Here is a 24658-nt window from a genome sequence, read left to right as displayed (position 1 = left end):
TAAGGAGGTCCAGTTGATAATGATGATGACGTACTTACAGTATATCTCGGCCAGATCTCCAGAGAACTGAACTTGGAACGCCAGGTGAGAGGCCTGGCCATTTCCAATAACCATTTCATTTCTTGGCAGGTACAAGTCAGAGCATGCACAGTACAATATATACATTCTTAGACCTGTACTGATATTTACTGAAAACAGCTATCTGCTTCCCAGTCTAAACTCAAACACCCATGCATTAACCCTTTCAGTACAATGTAGTTATTCTTTGTTTTTTTTTTCCTTTCCCCCTCCCCCCCAGACTTTTTGATTCAGCAGGCAGACTTCGTGTAGTTAAAAGATTCAGAAGCAATGTTTTTAAAACCATTTCAGCATGCTTATTATTACTGTTGCCATGGCCAGACAATTTTCTTCAGTTTGGGAGAGATATCTTGTAGTGAAAGAGCCAATACCACATTATTTCACCGCAGAAACACAGCCATACCTGTGTCCCAAGCTCTGCATATTTCACAGGACAATTTATACACTCCTTTACTAAAATCACATAATCACAGTTTCACAAGATAAAAATGCATCCTTTAACAGGCCAATGAAAAAAAATTACACTGCTTTCGACCAACTTGCATGGTACTGATTATTTTGAACTAAAACAAATCAAATAGCTGGGACGCAATGCATAGGTAAATATCGGGGTGGGAAACAAAGTTAAGGGAAAAGATACACCTCGAGGGAAAGTATATAAATAAAAACTACAAGGAGCATTTGCAAGCAAACAAATGATGCTTCCCAAAGTTTCCTCCTAATACGTAAAGAAATGTATTTTCTTGGTGTTACATAGGGGTACCCATCATCTACTCACTTGATGTGGTGCTGCCTATTTCTCCCTTCGTATGTCATTTTTTTTCTGTGTCTGTCCCCTCCATTTCTATGATAGACATGAAGGAAGAAGTACACAGCACTACATCAAGTAGATGATGGATGCCCCCACCCATCAAGCATTAAAAAAAAAAAAAAAAAAAAAAAAAAATAGCTAACCATGAGATTGGAGAGAGGATTACAAATAAAATCATTAGCATGGGGGGAAAGATTAAATAATACAGTAACAGACTGTGGAATACGATAATCGAATGGACTGTATAAAATTCCACTGGTCTATCACAATTTCACCTGCCATGGCCACTAACGCTCTGGGTGGTGGTAAGAGGCAGGGAGTGGAATGGGGGCAGAAGTGATGATGGTAAAGGGAAAGAGGGAACTGATGGTAGGTTGGAAAACTGAAAAGTGATGATGAGCTGGAGAGAGATGGGGGTTTGAGGGAGTTGTGTAATAGTGATGGGTTGTATGGTGGGAGAAGGAGTATTGTCGTGGTGAAAGGGGTTATAGGGGTCAGTCTTGAGCCCCTTGTTGTTTACTAATGTACCTGAAGCCATCTCAAGTGACTTCAGAAATGGGCTCCCATGGGAGATGTTGTATGCTGATGATTTGGTGTTGGTTGCAGAGAATGAAAGGGAGGTGGAGGAAAGATTTAGGAAGTGGAGAGAAGGAATGGAGCACAAGGGCTTAAGAATAAATGCAGATAAAACAAAAGTGATGGTCTAGGGCTGGGAGTGGCACTAAAAAAGATGAGGGAGAGTGGCTGTGAACAATTTCTCACAAGGGCATGGGAAGTAACTCCATATTGTGTTGTGTTTGTGTTAAGCGGGTGCATACGAGATGTAGTTTGCATTAGAGGTAGACTGCAAGATAATGCTGATTTCATGTGTACAGTGTGCTGGGGAGAGCATGTGGATATTGCCAGGCATGAAACGATTGAACTTGCTGGTAAGTCTCTTGAGTGTGTGGAAGAGTTTTGTTATTTGGGAGACGTTATGTGCTAAAGGCGGGGCATGAGCTAGCTCTGTGGCTAGAGTGAGGAGTGGTTGGAAGAAGTTCAAGGAACTGTTGTCTGTCCTGACACTGGGAGGGCTCTTCCTACATGCTAAGGGATCTTTGTATGCAGCATGTGTTAGGAGTGTAATGCTGTATGATAGTGAGACCTGGACAGTAAAGGGAGAGAATATTTGCAGGCTCAAACGTACAGAAATGGCAATGATCAGGTGGATATTCAGTGTATCCTTGAGTGCAAGGCCTAGATGGACTAGCTTTAAGATGCTAAAGTTAAGAGGTAGGATGGGACTAGAGTGTATTGGTGTTGTGATAAGGAGACGCTAATTGACATGGTTTGGCCATGTGGAGAGGACAGGGGATGCCAGAGATCGAGCAGCATGGAATGCCGCCATGAGGTGACCAAGGCCGATGCATGCATGCATGTTGAAACCTTTAAAAACAAAAACAATGATGGGGATAAATTGTGTGATGATGGGGAAAAGTTGTATGATGATGAGGACAAGCTGTGAAGTGGTAGTGGACACGGTGTGATGGTGGTGAAGGAATGTGTGGTGGGAGGCAGGGTGAGTGATGATGTAGAGGGTAAAAGGCTATGTGATGGCAGTGATGGGTTGTGTCACGGTTACTGGAAAGTGTGATAATAGTGAATGGTTCTGTGGTGAGAGGGGAAAGTATAATATGTAATGGTAAAGGCTATGTAATGATGAGGCATGAGTGCACAGGTTGTATGAGTGGGAGAAGCAGCACGTTATTGTTCAGTACGCCACTCAGGAGCCTCGGCCTTTTCCCGTGCACTTGCATCCTCACCCAACACCGGATCTGGAACAAAAACAACATTATTGTCAGCGTTTGTTTCACAGTAGCATATATCAATTATCCAGCGATATGTACTGTATAACCAAAGCCTGTTTACCAAAAGAATAGCCAAGAACAGGTATAGTTACCTGTAACTACTGTAATTATGACTACATTAATGGTAACTGTGCTGTACTTTCTTTCAAATTTTGGCATCTCTGCAAGTGGGTGCATACCATACTGTATTATCTTGTTTCATTTGTGTCCACAGTCCACCTTTCCATCTAAGATCTTAATGCAACATTTTTATATGTAATAGCATGCAGCCTTATCCAACACAGGTATCCTATGCAGGGCAGCATGTGGATGTAATAATGCCCCACTATCAATAAGGTGTAACAAATAGATGGTCTTCTCTACATATCAAGGCAGAGCTGGGATTGGACCACATGACTGGCCAGACATTTCCAGTAATTCATTATTTTCAATTTTTTGCCCCCTCTCCCATCTCTAAAGCCAGAACCTGACCACATGACCACCAGTATCAACCTACTGGATTTACTGTAATTACCATAACCATTTCCGCCAAAATTACCTTAAACAATGTGACTATGACTGATGTAAGTGTAGCAACTGGACTGGATTTCCAAGATAATGATACATCAGATCCCTGGAACTGAATCTCGAGAAAATGTTCACTACCATCTGAGGTCCCTAACTCATGAAGTGCAACTCCAGCTCATGTGACTCTGAACATATAATTAAACTACATAACATTACCATCTATTTGCTCTTATGAACTCCTACACTGTGTTCTTTGTTACTCTTCTTTGTTGAAAAGGTGGTATCAAAACAAGTTTTACATTTGAACAAACTGAATAACAGGTAGACAAACATAATGCTAAATTTAAAAAAGCATGGTTATTATGGTCTGGCCATATGGAAGAATGGAGAATTAGAAACTGACTAGGAAAATGTATGTGAGAGAGATGGAGAGGGGGAGGTCAAGGGAAGGACTAAAGATCATATGACAGGACGGGATGGAGAGGTATATTAGTGAGGGGTGTGTGAGTTGGAGGGAGGGCACATTGATGGAGGAGGACAGAATGACATGAAGGAAACTAATGTATTTGGCAATCCCTTTTACAATTAAGGCCTCTGGGTACAGACAGACAGATAGATGTATGGTATATTTCTGTTTTGACAACTTGAAATGCAAAGCTGAAAGACTATATACACTACAAATGTTGTCTTTACTGCTGCTGCTGATGATGATTTTATGCACAGATGAGTCAAAATGCATAATGAGGTTAAAATGGCATAGAATAACTTCCTGACCTAGAACGCCCTGTGAATATACAGGGTAACCTTATAAGTTTGGTTACAAAGAAAACTAGTGAGCCGAGGATGACCAATATTGAGCTGCAAATATCAAGAAATGAGAACAGAGAGATACTGACTCAGGCCGAGGCTTTCAAAACGAGAGATAACGTCATCGATATCATCGTCGAGAGCTCTGGGGGCGGGACCAATGTAGCCTCCACGGTCCTGAATGTACCGCATTAACCCACCCCAGTGCCTGGAATTAGTGTATGGTTATGGTAACTGCCAAATCCACCCTCACTAAACATTTTACATCTCTCCATCACTTAACCAGAGTCAATTATTGTTCTACATGCATCCATCCATGATTCAATAAATACTACTCTAATCCATTCCAACCATCCATCAACCAATCTTTTCTAGAACCAGTGTAGGAGGCCTAGTTCTAAGCTACTCAGTCAAAATATTGAACTCCACTGCCTTGGGAATGTACTGTATTGAAATGCAGTGAAATGTAACAGAACTGTGGGGAAAGTATACTGTATGTAAAATTTGGGATTTTCCACCATCCCCTGAAACTGGCTAGTTCTTGCTAGGTAGGAAAACTTCCCTCCCTCACCCTCTTAAAGTTCCCACAATTCAGCCTCAGGCTGCTAAGACGGAAGGATGTGTGATTGCTGACTCTGATACTTCTCTACTTGTGTTATAATATCTGGGAGCACTGAAATATGAGAAATGAGTTACGTAAATGTAACAATTTTTTAAGTACTTTGTTATTTTTAAGGTACCTGTACATCGTGGAGAAAAAAAAAAAAAAAAAATGCAACAAGGCATGGCATGATGGTATTTCTATATAATACATAACAGTATATAGCAAAAATTTGAGATAAGATGGCTCTTTCTGTAATGATTCAGATTTACATTTTAAAAGGTAATAATTGATTCATGTTACACTCATATGGTTTATGCACGTATATACTGTACGCAGAAATATATACTGTACGTTTATGTGAAGCTACTGAATGTGGTGAAAGTTTTTGACATATCGGATAAAGCCAGGATTCCAGGGGCTTGAATGATGAGTGAATGGAAGAATGGCTTACTGAACTGGGCAAACTTGGGCTGTCTGGACATTGCTACTCCTCACCCTGCCCTGCAGCGGGAAAGGAGGTCCAGATGATGATGATGATATAGAAATTTTGCTGATCAAAATTAACTGAGTAAAGAAAAGATAAAAATATAAAATGAGTTACATCATTTATGGTGCATATTGCGTCAGCTGTTTACGTGGTTAAGGAAGTGGCCTCACATGGGTCAAGGCAGTGATGCATAGTCCTGATCTAACCCTACCAAAACAACACATGAAAAGCCTAAGATCAAGCAGGATAGACAGCTGCCATTAACTGCCCAAGGCTGATGCACACAAGTACGTTGGAGCCTTTATAAATGAGACGATATTATACGATAGCACAATGAAGCACAATACATATGAGAAGAATCTCTTTGACATTCTGGGAGGAATGAATAATGTCAAAGACAGAAGACTGCTGGCAAGGGACTGTAGGTGAATTTTTGCTCATGATACTATATTTCTTATTCACAACCTACACCCTGCACACCAACTGCTAACACTGAAATGAGCTATAAATTCCAGATGCATATGGGAATACCTGTACAGCTCTTGCCCAACCTATACCCTACAAAGCAATTGATATCATAAACATGTAATACACACTGATGATGCAAGAGGATATCTGTACATCCCTCTTGCACAACCTACATCTTATACAACAGTTAGTTATTTAAAAGGATGATACTTACAAGTCAAGTGCGAAGACATCCATGTATCTCTCTCAAACAACCTACATTCTACACATTCACTGACATCCATGCACCCCTCTCAAACAACCTACATTCTACACACTCACTGCTTATGTTGTGGATAAGTTGATACCTACTGGTCGAGTGCAAGGATGTCGGCGCATCCCACAACAATGAGTAATGCCTTCGCTCGGGTGACAGCCACGTTGAACCTCTGAAATGGAGGGGAATGGGAAAGGAAGGGATGAAGTAGGCAAACATTAATAAACTGAACTCCTCCATTATTACATTTTTGGTTAATTCTTGCTATCAAAAGTCTAGAGAGACCCAGTGAAGGGGCTTATGAAGGCTGTTCTAACCCTTTCAGAAAGAAAAATGTACCCTAACAGGAGCACAACAATAATGAGGTGCAAGAATTAAACATGAAATAATCTCTCATTAACAGCTGAGTATACTGGGATACTTTATTCAGGCACCAAACAGTGTATGCAACAAACCAACCTTCCCTCATATGCCAGCTCTCACGAACAAAGTCTGTCTAGAGCACCGTACCCCAATGGACTATTAGGGATCTGTCTGGTTATATGGTTACCACCCAATGCAGTTACTAACCCAAGGTAGTTACTGGTTTACCGAGCTACAAGAAACCATTCAGTAGCTTTACAAGGGAGTGGATGGAGGGTGACTCACTGAGAACACAAAATTTCCACTACCTGCATAATTTACCAACTATCCATGAGAGTAATGTGATGCCCATAATACTGTATGTCAAGAGCTAGTTTTACAACATATCAAGTACAAAGCAAAACTGATACAGTTCCATAGCCTATTTGATCTGATCTGAGAGGAGATGAACCTTAAGCTTTTGAGTGCTGGCAGCTGATTGGTTGTCCGAGTGCAATCAATATTAACAATGCATTTAAAATTTTTATTATAAGGGTTTCAGTAACCATTTTATGTTAAGACTGCCCAAATAAAGTATTAAAAATAGTTATTTGCATACATTAATTTAAGAACGGGGCCACACTAAGTTTACTGGATGGCCTAATCAAAACAAAGTTTTACAAGTACTGTACATTGATTTTTTTTCTCATGTTCTGGCAACTTTAGCTAAATTATGTCATTACTGTGATAGTTTGTAAAATATAACCTAGTAAAACATTGGAATTGTAATGAAATATTGTACAACATATTCCCTGAATTCTGATGAATGACAGACTTGGGGGTGTGGGGTGGGCCGCTCATGGGATGTCCCACTTGACTAAGCAGACGAATATTCAGATTAAATTAAAAGTGTTTTGTTGTCGCATCAGTTTGCAATATACTCTCTACTTATGCATTGTCCGTAAGTTTTCTATATTTTTAAGTTCTGAATTTCTAGTTACAACTTACAACAGAGCTGTGACAAGGTATAGGTTGTGGGATATTTGACAGCAACAGTCACATATAGCTTCTTTTAAGTTTTGAATGTCTAGTTACAACTGAGCTGTGACAAGGTACAGGCTGTGGGATATTTAAAAGCGACAGCCACATATAGCTTCTTCATCCGTGTTTACCAGTCATATTTCACTGGAATTCTGATGTTTTACTAGGTTAGATTTTACATAATGTCACAGTAATGACATTATTTACCTTAATTTGCCTTAACATGGAGGGGAAAAAGATTAGAGTACTCATGAAACTTTACCTGGACATGTTTTGCTTTGTTCAAAGAATTCAAAATTTCACATGCATCTAGGCCATCTGATAATGAGGCCCCATTTTTATATTCTATCTATCTATCTATTGCCAGACGCCTCAATCCCGTTTGGGGTGGCCACAAACAAATCGCCTCCAAGTCGCCCTGTCCCCCGCCATTTCACTGCCCTGCTCCCAACTCACACACCCCTCTCTCATATACCTCTCCACCCCATCCCTCCATCTCATCCTCGGCCTCCCCCTCCCTCTTCCCCCCTTTTTATATTAATGTATGCAAATAATTGTATATAATATTCTATTGGGCATTCTTATCAAAAAACAGTTATTGAAACCCATACATTAAAAATAATTTTAAATGTCATTAATAATGAATGCACTCAGACAACCAATCAGCTGCCAGCTTTTAAAAGCTTAAGGCTCATCTCTTCTCAGATCAGATCAAATAAGCTACAATAACTAACAAACACTATAAGGTTGCTCTTTACCACTGAGGGAAGAAATCCTGGAAATACAGACACTATACAGTACAATTCCTAAGATATTAAATTGAACAGCCTACATACACTACCTTGGGGTTGCGTAGGAAGCCCAGCTTAAAGAACTGGTCATGTGCAAGATGGTCTGCAGAGGCCCGGACAGTGGATATGATGATCACACGCCGCTCATCGCCCTGAAACTCCTCTGGTGAGCCTACCTTCAGTCCATCAGCATTTCGAACCTTCCTCAGCTGATTCCGTATCTGAAGAATTGATGGATATTTAGACGTAGGTAATCAGCTGCATCAATGCTACTATCACAAGCAAAAGTTCACTGACAAACCCCTTCCAACACCATCATGCCTTCCAAAATTCTTGTTCCTCCTCAAATGTCAGGGTATCCATCTTTATTATACTCTTTTGCTGTGTGCTTCATACTTCAACTGAAAATTATTCCATGCACATCACAGCTAGCAGTTTTATAATATATATCCATCCATCCATCATCCACTACACACACATATATATATATATATATATATATATACAGTACAAGTCCCATTATTCGGCATCTATGGGACCAGGATGACGCCGAGAAATTAGATTTGCCGAATAATCAAAAACCTACCCACTCAGTACCTTAAATATATTGGTGAACACTCATCACCACTTACGGTACGGTATTACAACTGTGTTTGGAGAGAGTACTGTATACTGTACAATACTGCAATCAATACAGTACTATACCTGAATCTGAAATACAGTATATATATATATATATATATATATATATATTAGTGAACATATACAAGTGTAATGACACAGTAGGCATACAAGTCAGATAACACTTCCTGGATGGCCGAAATGATACGGAATATTACCTACCAGCTCAGTACATCACTTGTATTGGTGAACTCATCACTACTTATATTATTACAAATATGTTTGGATTGAGTACTGTATACAGTACTTTTTCCAAACAAAATAAAATAGTCGGAAAATTGCATAAAATAAAGTAAAGGGATCTGAATTGGTAAGGTCTTTCTGATGAAAGTTATAACTTACATTTAACACTCACTCTTTTGTTCGTTTTTTTTTTTGTTTACATGTGAAAGGAGAGTACTGATGGAAACAGTAATGTATTCCATGAACCCCTTACTAACCTCCGACATTGAACAACCCTTTACAGTACCGATGTCGAGTTAGTGAGCTATGGAAAAACTGTGAACAATTATGGGAATGGAACGAAGGTCACTGGTATAATTACACGACTCTAGCTACGATTCCAAGCAGTCAGGGGGTCAGTTAATCTCAGATGTTTTCGCCCATTTGGTAAATGCACCGTAACTTTATTAATTCTCCAGTCAATCATAGCGAATCATAGCTTGGGTTTAGGAAGCTAAATAACACATTTCTAGGTGCACCAGACGATTATCTTCACATCTTATAAGAAAATGGAAGAAATTAAATCCCTCTCTGAGTACGTAAAGTTCTTCCATTCTTCTGAAATCAATTTATTTTTCTTAAAGATGGGAAGATAATCGTCTGGCTCACCTAGCAATGTGTTATTTAGCTTCCTAAACCCATGCTATGATTCGCTATGAGTCACGGAAAGATTGATAAAGTTACGGTGTATTTACCAAATGGGCGAAAACATCTGAGATTAACCGACCGCCTAACTGCTTGGAATCGTAGCGTAGTCATGCAAACATACCAGTGACCTTCGTTCCCTCCCCATAATTGTTCCGTTTTCTTTATAGCTCACACTAACTTAACATCACTGACATCGGCACTGTAAAAGGTTGTTCAGTGCCGGAGGTTATTAAGGGGTTAATGGGATATATTACTGTTTGCATCAATGCTCTCTCTTTCACGTTAAGCACAAAAACAAACAAAAGAATGAGAACTAAATGTATGTTTAACTTTCATCAGAGAGACCTTAGCAATTCATATTCCTCCAGTTTATTTTTAAGTATTTTTCTGACTTTAGGTTAGGTTAGGCTTGGTTAAATACAGTTAAACTCGGTTAGGTTAGGTTAGGTTCAGTTAAACAGGACAGTCCCACCATTATGCTGAGGAATAAAAATACTAGAGCTGTCACAGCCGTACAGCTAAAAACAACGGGGAAACTGATTTAACAAGCAACATTTATTTATGGGTAATGCATTACAGTGTCATGGGCTACTCAATTCCCGGTAAGTCATTTTCATAAAGGCATCAAGAATGAAAGAATTTCAAGAATTAGCATGGGGGCTTGGAAAGTGACCCTCGCTAATTTGGTGGGGGTGGTTATTGTAGTGTATGATACTGTGCAATATTGTAATCAATACAGTACTATACCTGAGTCTGAATAAAAATATAGAAATTAGTGAACATACAGAAGTGTAATGAAACATTAGGCCTACAATCCACAGATATCACTTCCTAGACTGCCGAGATGATTCCGGACATATGCCGAACAATCAATGATTTTTGTAAATGGGACTATTTCTCAAAACTGCCGAAATGTCGGATCTACCGAACAATCAGCTGCCGAATAATAGGACTTTTACTGTATATATGGCATTCATGGATATGGAAAAGCATAAGACAAAGTAGACAGAGAAGGATTGTGGAAGGTTTTGCACATGTACGGCGCAGTTGATAAGCTGCTAGGGGCCATCAAGAGTTTTTATGATGGTGGTGAAGCATGCGTAAGGGTTAATGGGCATCTTAGTGAATGGTTCACAATTGATGTGGGTGTGCGACAATGTTGTGTGATGTCCCCGTGGTTGTTCAATATATATATATATATGGATGGGGTGATGAGAGAAGTAAAAACACATGTAACGGAGAGGGAGATGGCATTGGTAATGAATGGTGATAGATGAAATATCACAAATTTGTTGTATGTTGATGATGCAGTACTACTTGTAAATACCGGACAAGAACTTGCTAGGCTACAGCAGAGTTTTGCTGATGTCTGTGAGCGTCGTGCCTTGAGAGTAAATGTACAAAAGAATAAAGTGATGGTTACTGAGACTGAAGGTGACTCCCGGTGCGATGCTACAGTGAATGAAGAGGGACTGGAAATGGTGAGAGTTCAAATACCTGGGTAGTGATAGAAAAAGAGAGGAAAATCTGCAAAAGAAATGGAAAGTAGAGTGACACAAGGAAGAAAAGTAGCTGGTGCAATGAAGGCCTTGATATGAAACAGAGGCTTGAGTGTTGCAGCTGCACGAGGCTTACATAAGGGAGTGTTAGTGCCAACTTAACATATCAATGTGAGACTATGGTGTGGCATGAAAGGTCACGAGTGAGGGCAGTGGAGATGGAACTGCTGAGGAATGTATGTGGAATACAGAGAGTGGATAAGATATGAAATAATGTGATTCGTGAAAGATGTTGAGTGAGGAAGTCCGTGGACACCAGAATCGAAGAGAGAGTACTGAGATGGTATGGTCATGCGGAGAGAATGGATAACAATAGAGTTTTGAAAAAGGTTTATCTGCGCGAATTTGAAGGAGGGAGAAGGTGAGGTAGGCCAAGGAGAAGGTGGGGGGAAATGGTGAATAAGTATGTGAGGAAGAGAGGTGTGGGAGTCAGTGAGGTACGGGGACTGACAAGAGATCGAGCTGGCTAAATGAATATTGTGAGAGAAGTGCATGACCAGGGATTTAGCACCCTCATGGGAGTATGGCATCTGGCTATAGATTGATAGACAGAGGATTTTGGAACGAGATAAGAATGGAGGAAATCAGTACTGTATACTGTACTCACTTTCTCCACCTGCCTCCTGTAGGGTGTTATGATGCCGATGTCCTGGGCCTTGATTTTTGGACTGCGGGTATCTAAGAGCTTTTTGGTGTACTCCACCACCTTTGACACCTGAAACACAACAAATACAGACAAATACAACTACACAATATTAGTTTACCACAGCTTAAAAATTACTAATCTTGACCTTTTACCTCACCCATGTATAGGGTGATAGAGAATCCAGAACCAAGGAAAAGTATAAAAGTGGGAAAAGTATAAGCAAAATACACCCATACCTTGATATCCAGCAGTGTTATGTACCAGTGGGAGTGTTCGGTCAGCGAGTATGTCAGATATCAAAGCAATTTTTCCTGTAAGATACTGAGAGAGAATGAAACCCCAAGTATGTTTAAAGATGATGAAGGATTGAACTAGATATTATCAAACATTAGTGGATACTCCTGTGGAAGATTCTCTCGGGTTGATAGGTGTAAGAACTGAGTCTTTGATGCATGAATAAACTTAAAAATACAAGGCTAGAATGATATACAGTAGTTGAAATGTATTCTGATGATTTCTGTAATGTCACTGACCTCCTGAGCATTGAAAAAGCTGGGACTGGCACCCTCTCGCTGGTCCTTCCCCCGCACACTGTGGAAGATCAGTGGGAAGTTCTTCTTGGGCAGGTGTTCCCAGCGACACAGAGATGTTGCCAGAACCTCATCAGCACACACCTGTCATGCCACCATTAGTCATCGTCATTACTGCCCTGTTCAATCCGTCCACCATCCAATACTACTTTATTCATGAGCATTATCGTCGTAATATTATTCTAAACATCAACTTATCCAATCCTGTTAGTTACCATTACCATCAAAACCCTATTCCATCCACCCATATTCACATCATGCAGCACCTCATTAGAAATGTAGCAGCTCTATTCCCACTCTTGTACATAGGTGGTTAACATGAAATCTTGGACTCATGACACTGAATAATACCGTACATACAAAGCTTGAGCTGAGAATCACAAAATATATGACAAGGTTGACCAATGAAAATGTGCATATCAAGACAGAAAGTTTGGACTGATGAACCTTCAAGTGAGGGTTACAGAACATCTTGACTAGTTGAGGACAGATCTGCATACATAAACAGTTTAAATATCCACAAATGAACTTTAGGCCGAGTCATAAAACAACTGATTAGTTTAGAAAAAATGTGCACAGGGAGACAAAACTGACAGACTGGACATACGAACCTTAAGCTGTGAGTCATAGAACATCCGGTTAGGTTGGTTGAGGATGTGTGTGTGTGAGCGGTAGTTGTTGAGAAGCTTGGTGACCACAAGTGTGTTATAGGTTCCATCCGCTGGCTGGTACATTTCGCGCCCCATCAGACGCTCTAGATATGATTTGTCTGTCCAAACAAATAAAGAGCTGGGTTATAGCAAAGTTCATTCTTGTTTGAAGATCCTTCATTACTAAGCAGCTGATGAATTAAAACCATTTCTTTACCTAACTTGCCTATGATTCATTATGAAGTTATTCTGAACTCAGATACGAATTTGATTTTTTGTTTTTAACTTCTTTACTATAATGATTCTTCACTTTCATCAGGCTACTCTATCACCAGATGATTTTATTCAATGATTATGTTCAAATCTGACTGAGGAGGAGTTGATTAAGGCTTTATCTAATCCCTCCAGTTTAAAGTCTCTTAAACCGAAGAAAACAGTCTGGAGGCTACAAGAATAAAATTACACCAACTCTCTTCAATTATGAACTAGATGCACATCCCATTTAAGGTTCTTATAAGGAATTTGGCCTGTACAAATACTAGTCTTTAGGCAAGGATTAATCTTTACAACACCTGTCAGAAAACATCCTGACACTTTATTCATGGTATCTCCTGATTTTATTTGGCTTAGGGTTGGCTTTTCCAAATGAACAAGTTAGGTATGGCATTCATCCATCCAGCATCCAATCCTATGTTGCCCGATGAGAAGCATACCACCTGAGGGCTAGGCAAGTTGGTCCTGACATTTAAGATGAGAGTGACCAGCCTCTCTCATCCCTGAGTGGCATTACTTGAGCAATAAACCCCAACCACCCCTTGGATATAAACCTGCACTGGCTCAATCCAACTGAAGTGCCTTATTTACTCACAAACCACCAGGAGCCATAATCTGGTTACATGGTTGCCACCCAGCATAGTATATGATTTCCTGGTGTACAGGAAACCATTTGGCTTGTCACTCAGTGTAGAGTCACCCATAGGCAGAAGGAAGTGGAAAGAATGAAGGTTAGAAAGACAGAAGAGGGAATGTAAAGTCACTCACAGCAGAAGGAAGAGGAAAGAATGAAGGAAAGAAAGGCAGAAGAGGAAGGAAGGAAGAGAGGAAAGGGCAGACACCCAGAGCAGCACTACACTGAGTGAGTGGATGGTACCCCTTTATTATTAGGGGACTCTCCTAAGTTGGACAAAAATCTTCTGTAGCAGCCAAAAATAAAAAAAGCTACAGTGAAGGGTTAATGAAACGTAGGACTTAACAGATGGGGGACCTGTAATAGATGTCTCTTAAAAACAAACAATAAATACTGTAAAATTCACACACACACACACAAAAGTTTACAATGCCTGGACACACTGTATTTAAAACTGGGGATCATAAGCAGTGGGAATGGCAGACAATGGGAAGAGATGGGTTGACTGGGTTAATAAGAACAACATAACTCAAAATACAGAGGACATGCACGTGACACCTCCCATGATGTCAATGGTGTTTATCTGCCATAGCTACTGAACTGTATACAGGTAAAATTTGAGCTTGGATGAATGACTGTGTATCATCAGAGAAGCAGTTACTATACAACCATGATTATATCATACTTGGCAACTGGTTTTACATCACTAGGGTAAACCTTCATTGGTCATGTCCCCATCAACACATGGTTAGGTTAAGTTATCGTCAGATCCCCATACTTTCTGCTTTCCGGATGGTTCCTTGTTATGTTACATATACATATACTCAAATTTACTAAATGAATATGATAATGAAGGATTACCATGGGGCACAACTGTGGCTTTTTTTTTTCTTTTTCTTTTTTTTATATACAAAATTAATCACGAATCATTTACTTGACCTAGCCTTCCTCACTCAATTGTCATCCTCCATCCTCTCAACATGCCCAAACCTTCTAAATCTATCCCTCTTCATCATAACACCAATACACTCCGGTACCATCCTTCCTCTCATCAATCGTAATCCTAACCCACCCACCCTTCATCAAAGTGTACTTAGGTAGGTCGTGGACAGCTCCCATAATATGCTTTCTATGCAATTATCTGTTCTTTCATATACTGTATGTATTTTAATTTACTAAAGAGCTATGATAAAAATTCTTACCTTGGGGCCCGGCTAGAGCCAAACCCCATGACAACATTCTTCGATAACTGCCTGTACTAACTAACCTCCACTGGTCCTGTTTCCATGTTAAAACATAGACAGTTCCCTGTAATGCATGGCTTCATGATGTCTCCCTCTTATTTTATACAAGTACTCTACTTTACTGAATGAATATGATAGAGAAAGCGTACCACACCACGAAACACAGCTTGTACTGAAAACTGTATTACAGAAAAAGTCACCGGAGGGGAATTTAAGGATACCTCTGATGGGTAGACAGTAGTAACAACTAACAACGTAAACCAAGTTTTATTTCCCACAAAAAAATATGGTGAACAGGATTCAATATAAGGAAAAGAAATGAAGAGGTCACACATCCATTCAGGTCCCCGAACTACTGCTGCAACCCAAGTTGCCTAATCTTGGTTTTCTGAAATTCAACCTTAATCAAAGATCATACACTGTGTTCAGTATGTTTATTTTTATTGCTGCAGTGTGCACAGTATGTTCATTGTTATTACTCCAATATGGTTTGTTTGTATTTTATATTGGAGTGTGTGCAGTGTTTCTTGTTATCACTCTGTCTGTAGTTTGTTTATTCAATATAGTGTAAAGAGTACTTTACTGTACAGTACATTTATTATTGGTATGTGCTGGGGAGGGATGCTTCACATGAGGGCACAAAGTTATAAAATGATCCTCAGCTCCTACCCTATCCCTGTACAGGAGAAGGATGAACTGCATGAAAAAAGGAACCATCATACTGTCCACCAGGCTCATCTTCTGATGAGCCAACCTGAGCCACAACAAAAACAGCAGACATGTGCACTGATTGTGTGTACATACATTAATAAATCTGATTTATGCAATGCCTTTTAAAATAAAAACCTTGCATACAGTGGAAAACTTCAGAAATAAGAGAAAAATTAGTTCTGCCCCCACCTAGGCCACATGGCCTGAAGAGCTTGCTGTCGGATAGGATCTGTGTGCTCCTGATGACTGGGCCAAGTTGGTGAGGATCACCAGCCAGGACCACCTGTGTATTCTTGTTGGCCAGGCCTGCCAATGCCACCAGGGCTTCTGGCTCCATGCTGTGGCCACACTCGTCCAGGAAGATGTGGGTCATGTGGCCCTCTGCTATCCCAGATGTCACTAGCCTGTACATGGCACCACAACAGAACAGTATATAATCTCAGCTTCACATAATGCCAGGAATGTCATCTGGCCATACAACATTATTGTAGAATTCTCAGTTCTTGTCATGTCATGAAAAAAATAAAAACTAAATTTTAAAAAATTAAATAAAAAAGAAGAGTGCTTTCATTCACTTATGGGAGGCCCTACAAGGATAAGGGGTATAGAGAAGGTGGCTGAGGGGCTTATAGACCACAAACAAAGCCAAAGTCCCAAGACATCTCTCCCAGGAAACGGAAAAGAATATGCAAAAAGAGAAGAGGGGATACGATACATTGCCGATCAATTAGGACGAATAATATAAGAAAACAGGAACAGTATTTGCAGAAGGGTGGAGAGGGGATGGAACAGAACACAGATGAGGAGGGAAGACTGATGCACAGAGATCTTTGTGAGGTGGGAAGTATAATGTAACAAAACAGATATGCAAATATGCCTGTAAGAATAGAAACAAATATGCCTGTAAGAATAGAAACAAATAAAACAGCATAAAATTACAAGCCCAAGTAGCCAATTCCTAAGAAGAAGAAGAAGAAGAAGAAGAAGAGGAGGAGGAGGAGGAGCAGGAGGAATGGTATTGATGCTGTAAATACAAAATGCTTACACCTACCAAGCAGCAGTGACCATAGTTGACACGATGACACGGTAATGCGACAGCTTTGTCTCCTGGGGCATGCAAATGTTATTGTTGTCATCCAAATTTGATATACACCTCAGATTGGCAGGAATTGTGGCACTGCAACAGAGATAAATAAAAAAACTCCCATAATTATCACCTTCACTCCATCTCCCACTAATAAATGGGACAGACACAACATTAAAATGGAATATGGCAAAACAAAAGTACTGAAATGGGTTATATATCCACTCATCAATCACTGAATATTTTAAAACTGGTCACTCCTTCACAACATGCGACAGATGTTGGAATAAATAAAATCCATGATGAAAAGCTGCATCTTATTTTACCTTAGGTACACACTACAGCAAAACAAACTAATAACTGGCCTTCCAACATATATCTTTCCATCCATCCATCCATCATCCAATTATACGTTGACCCATGAGGAGCGTAGAAGCCCGGGGCTAGGCAATTTGGTCCTGACATTTAAGATCAGAGTGACCAGCCTTACTCATCCCTGAGTGGCATTACATGAGCAATAACCCCAACCACCCCTTGGATATAAACCTTCACCGGCTAAATCCGATTGGAGTGCTGTAATTACCCACTAAACCACTAGGCGCCATAATTTGGTTATATGGTTACCACCCAGTGTAGTAAATGGTTTCCTGGTGTACAGGAAACCATTAGGCTTGTCACTCAGTGTAGAGTCACCCACAGGCAGAAGGAAGAGAAAAGAATGAAGGAAAGAAAGACAAAAGAGGTAATGTAAAGTCACACATAGGCAGAAGGACGAAGAAAGAATGAAGTAACCACGTAACATTATCCCAATCCTAGTACCAACCAAATAACCCACTTGGGTTTATCATTTTTTTTTTTTGGCTACATTATAACATGGCTATCAAACTACAGTATAAAACGCTTATATGAGTACACAATGAATATGAGGACAGTATTCTTCCTCCTCCTTGCCACCACCATCACCACCTTTATACATCCACAAGCAAAAATGCATGCACACGCCCACACACACACAGATACAAACTGGTGCTGGTGCTGGTGCAGTGGTAACGCTCTTGCTTGCCAACTGGTGGACGGGAGTTCGCTCCTCGCTCAGGTCGCGAAAAGTTTCACTGACAAAGTGGGTGGTTACTGTCCCCCTTGAGCAAGGGGATGGGTGTGTGCGTGTGTGAAGGTCACAGCCTTGCCCTTAGATCGGACTATATGAGCTCTCAGCTCCCTTCCGGGAGGGTAAAAGCTGACGATCACGACCATCAAGTGATCCTGACCGACCCGGTGAATTACACACCTGGTCCTCGAGACAGCATTGAGGCGCAGCATATGAGCACCAGACACATGTTCCAGAAGTCGCTCAGCAAGAAGGTCAGCCGCAGCATTGGACGGAGCACATGCCAACACTCGGCTCTGGGGACGTTCCTTGATCACCTGAAATACACATACACTCTAAGGGTAATCCAAAACAATATGGCAAATAAACACACACACACACACACAATCATCATCACTACTCTCTCTTTTTCCTACCTGGTACCTGAATGATAGTACTACAAATAGCAAAACTGAATGATTGGCAGAGACTGGCTGATAATTAAAGCACTCATGATGTCACATGACAGGGGAAACTGAGAGGGTCTGGACATAAGGAAAAAACGGTGGATGAAAATTGGGTGAAAAGTCTATGAGTGTGAACGTGGAGCATACAGCACAAAGATGCAAACCTATTAAAACTTGGGATTCTACAAAATGACCTTGGGGTTAATGGACTGAATGGACATGTTACAGAGATCTTGCTGTATTGACAGCAACCTTCAGGTGAACAAGATTGACAGATGCATGTACAGTTGGCCTTGAACTTCTGTGGAATAAATATTTGCATCCCTAGTATATTCATGATTCAGTCCTGGGAGAGGGGGGCAGGGAACACTTACAGAGCAAAGAAAATACAAAAATGTGACTGCAGTGGCTAGCCCTCACCTTTACAGCATTATTATAAATATTGTACATCAAAAATAAACAGTAAATTAATAATTCTGTGGGTCAAATAAGCACATACATGGAGCATGGAATGACTGCACCACACCAAGTGCATTGGTTGCTTATAAACAAAGTCAGCTGATTGCCTGTTAGAAACACAAGGCAGTGGTGAGATTTACATATTCGGGTATTTCCACTTTAAAAGATTTAATGCAATATTCCTTTCCTTTACAACATATGGGGGGATGCTGAATATGAATTAGTAATTCCTCCCCTCCCCCCTGGCTGCCTCCTTTGTGTTACTCAATTTGTTTAGCTAGATGCCTGCTTTTGTCTACTTACAGGTATTTTCATCTATACATCTCCCTCTAACTTTTAATGAATATAAATGCCATGGCTCAGTGGGTTAGAGCGCTCCGCTCTGATCGAAGGGTCGGAGGATCAAATCCACCCAAGGGTCATTGGTAGACATCAGGAAGGGCATCCGGTCATAAAATGCTACACGCTCCAGTCCTAAAGTCCTCTACCCAGGGGCAATGCCTTAGCCCTGCGGGGATACCTGGCGTAAAACCAAATAATAATAAAAAAAAAATAATTAAACAGGCCCTAGGTGGTTGGTTTTTGGTAAGTAGCCGGGGTAAGGATAGGTTAAAATGACTGAGGAAATGACTGATGAGTTGCCACTAAGGACCAAGAAACGTCAGTTCATCAACCCATCTCTGGGAATACTGTAATACTGCATTATCTTTTTTTCAGGCATCACACAATCACGAACATCAACCATTTACGTAGGGTCTTATGACATATTCCTGGTGAATGTCCAGGGCTGGCTGAATGCACAAATTCAAAATAAAAGGAACACAAATACTAAGTATTCTGTCTACATACCTGGGAAGGTTTTGTTTATGATTGAAGAGCTGAGAGGAAGGATGGGACTGGAGTGTATTGTGATGAGATGTATATTGTGATGGTCTGGGCATGTGGAGAGGGTAGGGGATGACAGGGGGATGACAAATGGGTGTGGAAAGTGACATCTGTGATAGGGTTGCTGCAAGAGGCAGGCCAAAAAAAGACCTGGGACAAGGTCATAGAGTGTGAGCACAAGGATAAGGGACTGAACAGGGAGGCTGCCAGAGATCGAGCAGCAAGGAGGCTGCCATTTGGTAGCCGACACATACAAGCATGTTGGAACCTTTATAACTGAACGAACGATACAGGCTATACAGATAACAGGTAATGGGGGGGAGACATATACACAAAGAAAAGGCATTTCTCTCTCTCTCTCTCTCTCAGGAAATGAACTACTGAATAAAATAGCACTAAACAAACATGCATTACTGTGGAAATGTAAACAAACTTGTTAATGTCAAGAGCTGCACCAACAACACAAGAATCAGTATGTCAATAATTTTACAAGTTGGTACCACGATCACTCCTAACACTGTACTGTGCATCATCATACATTGCCCTACTATGTCGTAATTTTCTGAACGCTTCCTTGTGTTAATATATGATGAGTTCACTCAGCCTAGGGAATCCCCCTTATTATGCAAGATTTAATGAAAGTTCTGTATAACTCCCCCAGTCTGAAAAGTCTCTCCTAGGCTGAATAAAATCATCTGGAAATATGAAACATGAAAAAGATGCAAAAATCATTATGTGGCAGGGTTAATTACTTATATTAACCTCCTCAGTATGATGATGATTATTATTTTTTTTTTAACTGGGGAGGTTTGATAATGCCTAGAATAACCTTTTCAGTACCATACTAAAGAGATCCTGATGAAAGGAATCATTTCCAGGTAACAAGAATAAAACTATAATGATGCACCATCATACAGGAAAGGTTCATGTAAAGAATTGCAAATTTTCTGCAAACCAGAATAGCAGTTAGTGAAACTTCATGCTGCAAGAATGACATGGCACTGATACAATGCTGCAACTATTTACACTCAAATAACAAAAGCATGAAACAAATCAAAAGGCACAACCCAATGTAACTCAATAAACTACACATTACCTGTACAGTACTTCATACTTACCAACTACAAGGCCCACAGGATAGTGCAGTAATTTTGTAAAGATAAGTGAAGTTGACTATAGTGTATTTAAAAAAGACCTACACAACTCTGTCCATACAACCTATTTAGAACCTCAAATGATATAATGATACCAACTGGTATACAGCAATTCCCCAATTATCCAATGCCACATAAACCGACATGTGTTATTATCAGACAAGCAAAATCCTGGCTGATTTGAAGCAATATCCATTTTTTATAGCATTAACTGACGGCATGCCACTAATCTAGCTATTGCCAGACACCATAATCCCGCAAAGGGTGGCCATTTGACACTGAGTTAGTTGTTTTACAGGGAGGGGCACCAACCCTCCACCAACCCTCTTGCTGACACGCAGGGAGCACGTTTGGTTTGGTTATATGGTTACCACCCAGCGTTGTAAATGGTTTCTTGGCTTACAAGAAAACATTTGACTTGTCACTCAATGTAAAGCCACCTGTAGTGGAAAGAAAAGGAATGAGAAGTGACAGGAAAGATAGGAGAAATAGGAAGAGAGGAGGGCAGGCACAGAAAAAGAATGATAAAAGCTAAGGAAGTAGGCAGCACTACATCAAGTGAGTGGATGATGGTCACCACCACTATCACATAGGAAAAATCAACAAAATCTTTTATAGCACTGCATTAACCAACAAACATTATTATTTGACAGGAAAAAATCTGACTGAATTAAAGCAATATCATTTTAGTTTTTTGGCATTACCCGACAGTGTGCCACTGACCACACGGGAATATTCAACAAAATCTTTAAACATACAACAGTATGGTGAGTACAGTATACAGTAGCTGTACAGTATATTTCACTGTAAACTACTGCACTTTATAAGGAAGGCTCTATTTTGGGTTGTTCTCTCTCTCTCTTTCTCCCCCTCACTATGTAAATAATATATATATATATATATATATATATATATATATATATATAAATGGTGCACCCTCACACAATACGAGCTTACAGGCGGCAGAAATCCTCACTTTCTACAATTTCGCATTGTGTGAACCAATGAACTTATTGGAAAAATGGTAAGTGGTGAATTGCCCACCCAGGGCTTGGTCTTTGGGTCCCCATCCAGCCTACTCTACCCTGCTGATACTTTGTCTAATAGTACTTCTAGCTGGACCAACAAATAAAACACCATGTACCTATATTTAAGTGTCAAAAAAAAAAAAAAAAAAAAAAAAAAAAAAAAAAAAAAAATCCAGGGCCACACTAACATTTTTCCATTGAAACAACCTCAAACACACTCCACTGACATAACACACTTGGATGCATAGCCTTGAAGAAGTGCAAAATGCACAAAGTGAGTCTGTTTTATAAATAGTCCATTATTCTATTCATGAAACAAAGAAAAATAAACTAATGAAATAAATCTTGAGCATTAATTGTTGAACTGATGATTCTGAAAGAAGTGTTCTACAGTACAGTTATCATGACTCCCTTGCTCACAGTTGTGTTTATGTGCCATGGCCCACCCATTTATTCCTCACATGACTGCCATCTCCACTCCTCAGCTGTTTTGCAGAGAATACAATAAATATGTAGAAATTGCAAGAACAGTAATTTTGTCATATAAAACAAATGCTTTCCTATGTTAAATTCTGTTATCAGTGTCTTACAATGTTCACCATTTTCAAGGGTGATGCATTTGTCCAGCTTTTGTTTCAAGGAGATCACAATGTGCTTAAGATTAGTTTGCACTTCAGGCATCAAAGGGTACAAATCACTAGCCTATTCACGACACGATAACACAACTCAATGGCGAGTGTTAGTTTATTGACTGGCGGCAGAAAGCTGACTGGTGAAATGTCGAGGGGGAAAGGGGAGGGGGGGCTGGAAAGGGGATTAACCAGGAAATGACCCTGACCGGAAATAACTTCACTTCACATTGCCCAACTTCACCCAGTCTCATGTGGCTAACCCATGCTAGGGCGGTCAACCATGGTAGCACAGTTATATTATTTATATATTTACCAGTTCGTGAATTTTCCCAGATGTCTGATAATTCTGGTTGCCTGGTAACCAGATAACTGGGATTGCAATGTACTTGAACTGTTCCTCCCATTTAGTCCCAACTCTCCACTCAAGTTACCAACCACTCCTCAATTACTCATCACACAATTACGGTACTGTAATCTACTCTCCACTCCAATCTCCTGCTAGTTCAAAAGCATCTCTCTAAAACTGGGTATCACTAGAAAGGGAGGGAGGGAGAGAGAGAGAGAGAGAGAGAGAATCACATGGCCAAACCAGAAACTTTATAAACAAGGTCTTGCCATGTGCTGTGTTCACAATAACTATGGACTAAATCTAATGCCCATTCACCTGCTTGATAGCTTCAACCACAGTGACAGTCTTGCCAGTGCCGGGTGGGCCAAAGATGATGTAGGGAGCCGGGAGGGATGTGCCAGAAAGAATGTTTCTCACTGCCTGCATCTGTTCTGCATTGTTTTCTAGCTTCCTGTTGTAGGCTCTGTGGGAGGAAATTAGACAAAGAGACAGATTTAAGATACAAGCACTTAAAACCGACCCCATTCAGTACGGTATGTGTTCAGAAAATGTTTCTCAATGTCTGAACCTTTCCAGTATCGCATGCTCTCGTTTTCTGATGCAAAGCAACATCAGTAATCAACTTGAAACATACAACAGACAGGTATCCACAAACAGAACACCATGTACTAAAGGAAAACCACAACCCACACAGACAAAGAGACAGACAAATATGTATACTGTAATTACAGTCATTCATTTAAATCCACTTACATAATATTCATCTGTTCATCTGCAAGTTGTTGTCCCTGGGGCTGCTTGGGGAAGGTGAGGTGGCTGAGGCGGGAGGCACCAATCTCAAGGGCTCGGTGGCAAACTTTCAATGGGTGGCGGCTGAACTCAAACTCCACACTCACTTTCATCCCACTCACAAATGATTCCATGAAGCTGGAATGTGAAAAGGATGACATTAATTATCCACATCCTCTCCCACTCACCCATTTATCATTCTGAACTCTGAATGGTTTTTAGTAACGACTCTTCTTTTATTAAGCTGTAAAACAGAGTCAGGGAAACAACACTCTTTCACAGAGAATCAGGCAAAGTAATGAACAAAATCTTCAATAAAAGACATTTTAATGCCATTTCCATCCATATCTGATACTGACAATAAAAATAGGCATCGGTTTGGTATCGAAAAAAATGAAAACATCAGTGATATATCAGTTCGACAAATCGTATCGGTTGCAGCACTATCCCTCTCTGTGTGATTCCCTCCTAACCTTCCTCTAAACTCTAAACGTACCTCAACTGTGCCTCTTTGCCTCTTCTCTACTGTACCCCTCCTATCCTGCCTCCAAACTTTACCTTTGCTTCCTTTTGTCTGCTATATTCTCCACTCTTTATCCTGCCTTTCCAGTTTCTTTTCATTCTGCTTCTAAATTCTTATAAATCTCATCATGCCTCACCTGTCATCGAAAGCAAGGTATACAGAGGTGTCAGTAACCTTGTGTACCACCCCAGCATACACAGGGGAGCGATGGCCATGATGGGCCACATATACATTGTCTCCTACCAGTACTGATGGTCGCTTCTCTGCCAGTCCCTCCACCTGTAAAACGAGCAAAGATATAGCA

General features: G+C 40.3%; 1 protein-coding gene across 1 annotated transcript in view; it reads right to left on the bottom strand.

Annotated features, from left to right (window-relative positions):
* Positions 1 to 2355: 2355 nt before the first annotated feature.
* LOC145407152 (putative helicase mov-10-B.1) overlaps positions 2356 to 24658 on the bottom strand; it is a 47266-nt gene continuing 24963 nt past the window's right edge. The window contains exons 10-22 of the mRNA XM_080278170.1: positions 24491 to 24633; positions 23796 to 23969; positions 23358 to 23505; positions 18270 to 18406; positions 16949 to 17074; positions 16087 to 16301; positions 12997 to 13154; positions 12329 to 12469; positions 11757 to 11864; positions 8090 to 8260; positions 5961 to 6037; positions 4140 to 4258; positions 2356 to 2703 (exon numbers count right to left, since the gene is read on the bottom strand). Of these exons, the coding sequence (XP_080134296.1) occupies positions 2633 to 2703; positions 4140 to 4258; positions 5961 to 6037; positions 8090 to 8260; positions 11757 to 11864; positions 12329 to 12469; positions 12997 to 13154; positions 16087 to 16301; positions 16949 to 17074; positions 18270 to 18406; positions 23358 to 23505; positions 23796 to 23969; positions 24491 to 24633 (1788 nt within the window). The 3' untranslated portion in view covers positions 2356 to 2632. The remainder of the gene's footprint in view (positions 2704 to 4139; positions 4259 to 5960; positions 6038 to 8089; positions 8261 to 11756; positions 11865 to 12328; positions 12470 to 12996; positions 13155 to 16086; positions 16302 to 16948; positions 17075 to 18269; positions 18407 to 23357; positions 23506 to 23795; positions 23970 to 24490; positions 24634 to 24658) is intronic.

Source organism: Coenobita brevimanus, chromosome 72, assembly GCF_032717465.1.
Source record: "Coenobita brevimanus isolate Jiangsu-jjx chromosome 72, ASM3271746v2, whole genome shotgun sequence".
Lineage (NCBI taxonomy): Eukaryota > Metazoa > Arthropoda > Malacostraca > Decapoda > Coenobitidae > Coenobita > Coenobita brevimanus.
The sequence above is the reverse complement of the archived record's forward strand: the minus strand, read 5'-3'. Positions and strand labels throughout refer to the sequence as shown.